The sequence below is a fragment of the Lagopus muta genome, chromosome 1 (assembly GCF_023343835.1).
Source record: "Lagopus muta isolate bLagMut1 chromosome 1, bLagMut1 primary, whole genome shotgun sequence".
NCBI classification, from domain to species: Eukaryota; Metazoa; Chordata; class Aves; order Galliformes; family Phasianidae; genus Lagopus; species Lagopus muta.
The window spans coordinates 129,521,821-129,527,820 of NC_064433.1; the positions used below are offsets into that span (position 1 = coordinate 129,521,821).

At 43.5% G+C, this 6,000-nt stretch overlaps 1 protein-coding gene across 4 annotated transcripts in view; it reads left to right on the plus strand.

Annotated features, from left to right (window-relative positions):
* The window catches only part of HERC2 (HECT and RLD domain containing E3 ubiquitin protein ligase 2), a 103,115-nt gene extending 101,507 nt beyond the window's left edge, over nucleotides 1–1,608 (plus strand). For all 4 annotated transcript variants that reach the window (XM_048963836.1, XM_048963865.1, XM_048963855.1 and 1 more), the window contains one exon: nucleotides 591–1,608. In XM_048963836.1, coding sequence (XP_048819793.1) covers nucleotides 591–863 — 273 coding nt within the window. In that variant the 3' untranslated portion in view covers nucleotides 864–1,608. The remainder of the gene's footprint in view (nucleotides 1–590) is intronic.
* Nucleotides 1,609–6,000: the final 4,392 nt, after the last annotated feature.

Consider the following 6,000-nt stretch of genomic DNA (forward strand, 5'->3'; position numbering starts at 1 on the left):
GTGTATTACCAACACTGTTTTTATCATGAATCCAGAACACAGAACATACTGGCCACTGTGAAAATTAACTCTACCAGCCAAAACCAGTGCAGTCGTAGAAGAGGAGAACAGGCCAATTTTATTACTGATGTGAAATTGTATTGCAGATTTGGCAGTTCAATGAAGATGTAAAACATTTGTTTTTTTTATTTATTTTCTTGTTTTAATTTGGGCAACTGGCTACTCTTTTTGATTACCAGCTATTTGCATCTTTAGATGTTAATTATTTTCCACTATCTGTCATCAACTGTTTTTTCTGCTTTTGTTCAGTACTTCATTCAGCTCAGCACCCATTTCAGCTAAATTTAAAAACCACAGTGTTTCGATTCATGTTTTGGCGTTTTTAGAACAACAGAATCTATCTTAGATTGTTCCCAATCACATATTTATAATCAAGAAAGCTTCTGCATATGTTTTTATGTTCTTAGTGGAGGGAAGATGGATTTGGTGTTTTTACTGTTCTTTTAAGAAAAATTCACAAGTACCATGTCAATATTTATTTGTGGTTTGGACAGCAAATAAAAAAATATTGTGTTCTTTGTTTTTGACAGGTATTGGATAAATACAATCCTCCAGACCATTTCCTTCCTGAGTCATACACTTGCTTTTTTCTCCTGAAGCTACCCAGGTATTCTTGTAAGCAAGTACTAGAGGAAAAACTGAAATATGCCATTCATTTCTGCAAGTCTATAGACACTGATGATTACGCCCGGATAGCGCTGACAGGGGAGCCAGCTGCTGATGACAGTAGTGATGATTCTGATAATGAAGATGCAGATTCTTTTGCTTCAGATTCTACACAGGATTACTTAACAGGGCATTAAAACAGAAATAATGTAAGGGATTAGCTGTTACAAGCACTGAGGCAAAATGCCAGAATGACAGTGAAACCAAGGACAGTGTAGGGTTCAGAGTATAGAGTGTGGTGTCAGAAGGATGGTAATCTGAAAGTTGGGAAAAAGTGTTTGCTACACATGGTAGGAATTAAGGGTGACAGCTTAAACCATCAGCTTAGAATAAATGGCACAGTATATGGGCATTTAACATTTATTTCAAGAGCTGAAAGCAGCCCCCCATAATGCTGCACTACATTTAGAACCCTTGTGTTTACTGAAGTGTTGTAAATGTTTATATAAATATGGTAGTGCAGCATCCAAAAGGTAGTGAAACCTTTAATTTGTGGGTGCAGTAGGTTTTTTCTTATTGTGTTGTGTTCTGTGCATCTTCTTGATTGTATATTGGAAATACTGTGCAACAACTGAATGGAATTATAAATATTTCAATTAACTTTACTAGAAGTTTGTTAAAATTTTTTGAACATTGAATTAACGTTATTCCTTGAAATTCTTCTATAGATAATACAAATGGCCAATAGTTTCACCTCCACCCCTGGTTTGTATATTTTAGCTTATGCATTATTTATCTCAAATTTGATACCTTTCTGTGAAGCATCATAATTCTTATCATGGAAAGTGTACTGTATATAATTTGTGCCATGTAAATGCAAAAGTTATAATTTCCCTCCAAATAAAAACTCTGCCACAGAAAAAAAAAAAGTAGTATGTGTTTTTTTCATAGTCATCCAGCTGTTCAGTGGAATGAGCATTTTTTGACTCAAGTAAGAAATGTTCCTGCCACTTACATTTGTTTGTCACGAACTGCTGTTCAACCAATATATGTCAATAATAGTAGGGAAATAGAGTAAACTCAGAGCAAGTCTACACAACATGTTAACAGCAGTGATTATGGTCACTTTGCTTATGCGGTTCCTAAGCAACAAGGCTTGTGACGGGCTTGGAGAATGTGCCCTATGAGGAGAGACTGAAGGAACTGGGGCTGTTTAGTCTGGGGAAGAGGAGGCTGAGGGGAGACGTTATTGCTTTCTTCCAATATCTGAAAGGTGCTTACAGTGAGAGCAGGGCTGGTCTCTTCTCACTGGTGACAGGACGAGAGGAAATGGCCTCAAGTTGCACCAGGGTAAGTTTAGGTTGGATATCAGGAAACACTTCTGTACAGAAAGGGTTGTGAAGCACTGGAATAGGCTCCTCAGGGAGGTGGGGGAGTCACCATCCCTGGATGTCTTTAAAATCTGCTTGGATGTGGTGCTCAGAGATTTAGTGGAGGGTTGTTAGCGTCAGGGTAGTATGGTGAGGTTGTGGTTGGACTCGATGATCTTTAAGGTCTTTTCCAACCTGAGCAATTCTATGATTCTAGTGCTGCTGTTGTCTGTAATGGTAAATTTCTTCTTGTACATCTGGAAAAAAAATTGCTTCACAGGGGGTGCGGGGGATGGATGTCTTCAAGTACCTGCAAGTAGAAGAGTATGACAAAATGTGTATAATATTGTCCCTGAGAAATTTAGAATATTTCATAAGGCTTAACCTTGAGATGTGAGTCCAGAGTTTGAATATTTTGAATAACTTGTGGAAGTCAAGTGGTGTTCAGGCAGTATTGTGTGAGCGCACTAGGTTTGCAGAGTAGGAAAATAAGAGTTGTGCCAAATCACTAGTGTTTTACTTTCAAAATTAGTAGAAAGTAATGTTAACTTCACTAATTATTAGGATAGCTATATGCAAACATTTAACCTTGTACAACCAAGACTTGATTCTTCAGTGCTTGTATACAGCTCCTATTCCAACTTCTCTATTTAAATATATTAACTGTGATCATGAAATCACTTTTCCTGAGTTATACTTGATGTTTCAAAATGATGGTGAAATAATTTGTTTTTAAAATATCCCAAGTTTTGAAATTTGTCAGCTTTGAAGAACTCTATTTAGTGCTGAAGTTCTCTCGTGGTGACAGCTCCTGTCCTGATCCTCTGTTGTGGTGGTGATTCTGGAACCCAGGTTCTCTCCTCCATGTTTTCTCTGCTGATGGAAAAAGCTGAGCCTTTTCTGAGCCTAAAAAAATATTCAAATCCTCAAAACGTTAAGCAACCTCTTTTTCCTTCGCTTCTGAACTGAATTTCCCCTGAATATCCTGAGGTAGAGTGATGAGAGAATCTGGTACAGCAGTGATCATGTGGTTGTCTGGTGTCCTTTGCCATGGAAACACAGGAGACCTTCAGGCATCCAGCTTGATCAAAGAGATGCTGTAGCCCTCTTTTCAGGAGATGGTGATCGGTAAGTTGTATCTAAATGCCACAGGCCCAAGGACTGAGGCTGCATTCAACTACCATTCTTGAATTCAAGACTCATTTCAGGAGCATATGAGCTACGATAAAGCACTGAAGTTTTGTAACTTATAGGGGGAAAAAAGAAACCAAATACCACAAATGTCAGAGTCTTTCTTCTCCCAATAAAGGAAAAAAAGTAAATACTCTTTTGTAAGATGACAGTTCACACTGGTAACTTGTGGAGGAATAAAGGAAGATTTTCAAGCTTGCTTCTTTGCTTTCCAATCCTAATCAGAGTCCCAGATGACCTTTCACAATTCTTGTCACCTATGGCCTGACTTGAAGCATTTCTGAGCAGCCAGTTTTTCCTCTTGAAGTCATTATTTCAAGTAGTCAGAAAATGGGAATTGCTCTTACTCGGCTTTTAGATGCAGATTCATAATCTGAGAGGGAAAAGAAACAGCTTTGCAACAGATGATTGAAGTATTAGTGTACTTCTCCCCTCCTTTGTGCGTTGTTTCCCTATAAAACCAAAGGGCCAGATGACTGGATTTATTATAAAGCTGTACCATCAGGAAATTACAGCAGACTAAAAGACAAATCCCTTCCCTCCCAGTCTAGGAGGTTTCTGGAGTGTATGGAGGATAACTTTCTGATGCAGCTGGTGAGAGAGCCGACAAGAGGAGCTGCCCCGCTTGACCTGCTGTTTGCAAACAGAGAAGGTCTGGTGGGAGATGTGGAGGTTGGCAGCTGTCTTGGACAGTGAAATGGTAGAGTTCTTGATTCTTGGTGGAGCCAGGAGGGGGAACAGCAAAACTGCTACCTTGGACAGAGGGCAGACTTTGAATTATTCAGAAGGCCAGTAGGGGTAATCCCTTGGGTATCAGTCTTAGAGAGTAAAGGGGTCCAAGATGGCTGGTCACTCTTCAAGAAGGAAGTCTTAAAGGTGGAGGAGCTGGCTGTCCCCCTGAGATGCAAAATGAGCCTGTGGGAAGACCAACATGGATAAACAGGGAGCCATTCTTGAGGCTCTGGGATAAAAAGAGAATCTACTTCCTGTGGAAGAAGGGATGGGCGACTCAGAAGGAGTACAGAGAAGTTGTTAAGATGTGTAGAGAGAAAATCAAAAAGGCAAAAGCCCAGCTTGAACTCAACCTGGCCACTGGGGTTAAAAGGAACAAGAAACCCTTGCTGGGAATGTGACCTCTGAGGATAAGGAAAAGGCAGAGGTTCTGAATGCCTTCTTTACATCTGTCTTTAAAGGTCACACCAGTTATCTTCAGGGTACTCCACTCTCTGACCTGGTAGTCTCAACTCGAGTGCAGACAGAACCTCCTGCAATTCCGGAGGACTCAGTCAGAGACCTATCACTCCAGTGGGACTGTCACAAGTCCATGGGGCTGGATGGGATTCACCCGAGAGTGCTGAGGGAACTGGCAGAGGTGATAGCCGAGCCGCTCGCCATTATCTGTCAGCGCTCTTTGTTGACTGATGAGGTCCCAGAAGACTGGAGGCTTGCCAACGTGACTCCCATCTACAGGAAGGGTTGTAAGGAGGATGTGGGGAACCACAGGCCTGTTAGCCTGACCTCAGTGCCAGGGAAAGTTATGGAGCGGATTGTCTTGAGGGTGATCATGTGGCATGTGCAGGATAACCAGGGGATCAGGCCTAGCCAGCATGGGTTCACGAAGGGCAGGTCCTGCTTGACCAACCTGATCTCCTTCTATGATCTAGTGACCTGTCTGGTAGATGAGATGAGAAAGGCTGTTGATGTGGTCTGCCTAGACTTCAGCAAGGCCTTTGACAATGTCTCCCACAGTATTCTCCTGCAGAAGCTGTCAGCTTGTGGCTTGTGGATAAGGGTCTGGCTGGAAGGCCGGGCCCAGGGAGTGGTGGTGAATGGAGTTAAATCCAGCTGGTGACCTGTCATGAATGGTGTTTGCCAGGTGTCGGTGCTGGGGCCTGTCCTCTTCACTATCTTTATTGATGACCTATATGAGGGCATTGAGTGCACTCTCAGTAAGTTTGCAGATGACACCAAGTTGGCTGGAAGTGTGGATCTGCCTGGGGTAGCGAGGCCCTACAGAGGGATCTGGACAGGCTGGAGAGCTGGGCTGAAGGCAATGGGATGAGTTTCAACAAGGCCAAATGCCGGGTCCTGCACTTTGGTGGCAACACTACAGGCTTGGGGCGGAGTGACTGGAAGACTGCGTAGAGCAAATGGACCTGGGGGTATTGATTGATGCTCGGCTGAACATGAGGCAGCACTGTGCCCGGGTGGCCAAGAAGGCCAATGGCATCCTGACTTGCATCAGGACGGTGTTGCCAGCAGGAACAGGGAAGTGAAGTGATTGTCCCCCTGTACTCAGCTCTGGTGAGGCCGCACCTCGAGTGCTGTGTGCAGTTTTGGGCCCTCGCTGCAAGAAAGACATTGAGGCCCTGGAGCGGGTTCAAAGGAGAGCGACAAAGCTGGTGAGGGGTCTGGAGCACAGGGCTTATGGGGAGCAGCTGAGGGAGCTGGGATTGTTCAGTCTGGAGAAGAGGAGGCTCAGGGCAGACCTTATTGCTCTCTCCATCTACCTGAAAGGAGGTTGTAGTGAGCTGGGGGTCGGCCTCTTCTCTTGTGTAACTGGTGACAGAACTAGAGGGAATGGCTTCAAGCTGCACCAGGGGAGATTCAGGCTGGACGTTAGGAAATACTGCTTTTCTGAAAGAGTGGTCAGGCACTGGAATGGGCTGCCAGGGAGGTGGTGGAGTCACCGACCCTGGAGGTGTTCAAAGAAACGTTTGGATTTTGTGCTGAGGGACATGGTTTAGTGAGAACTATTGGTGATAGGAGGGTG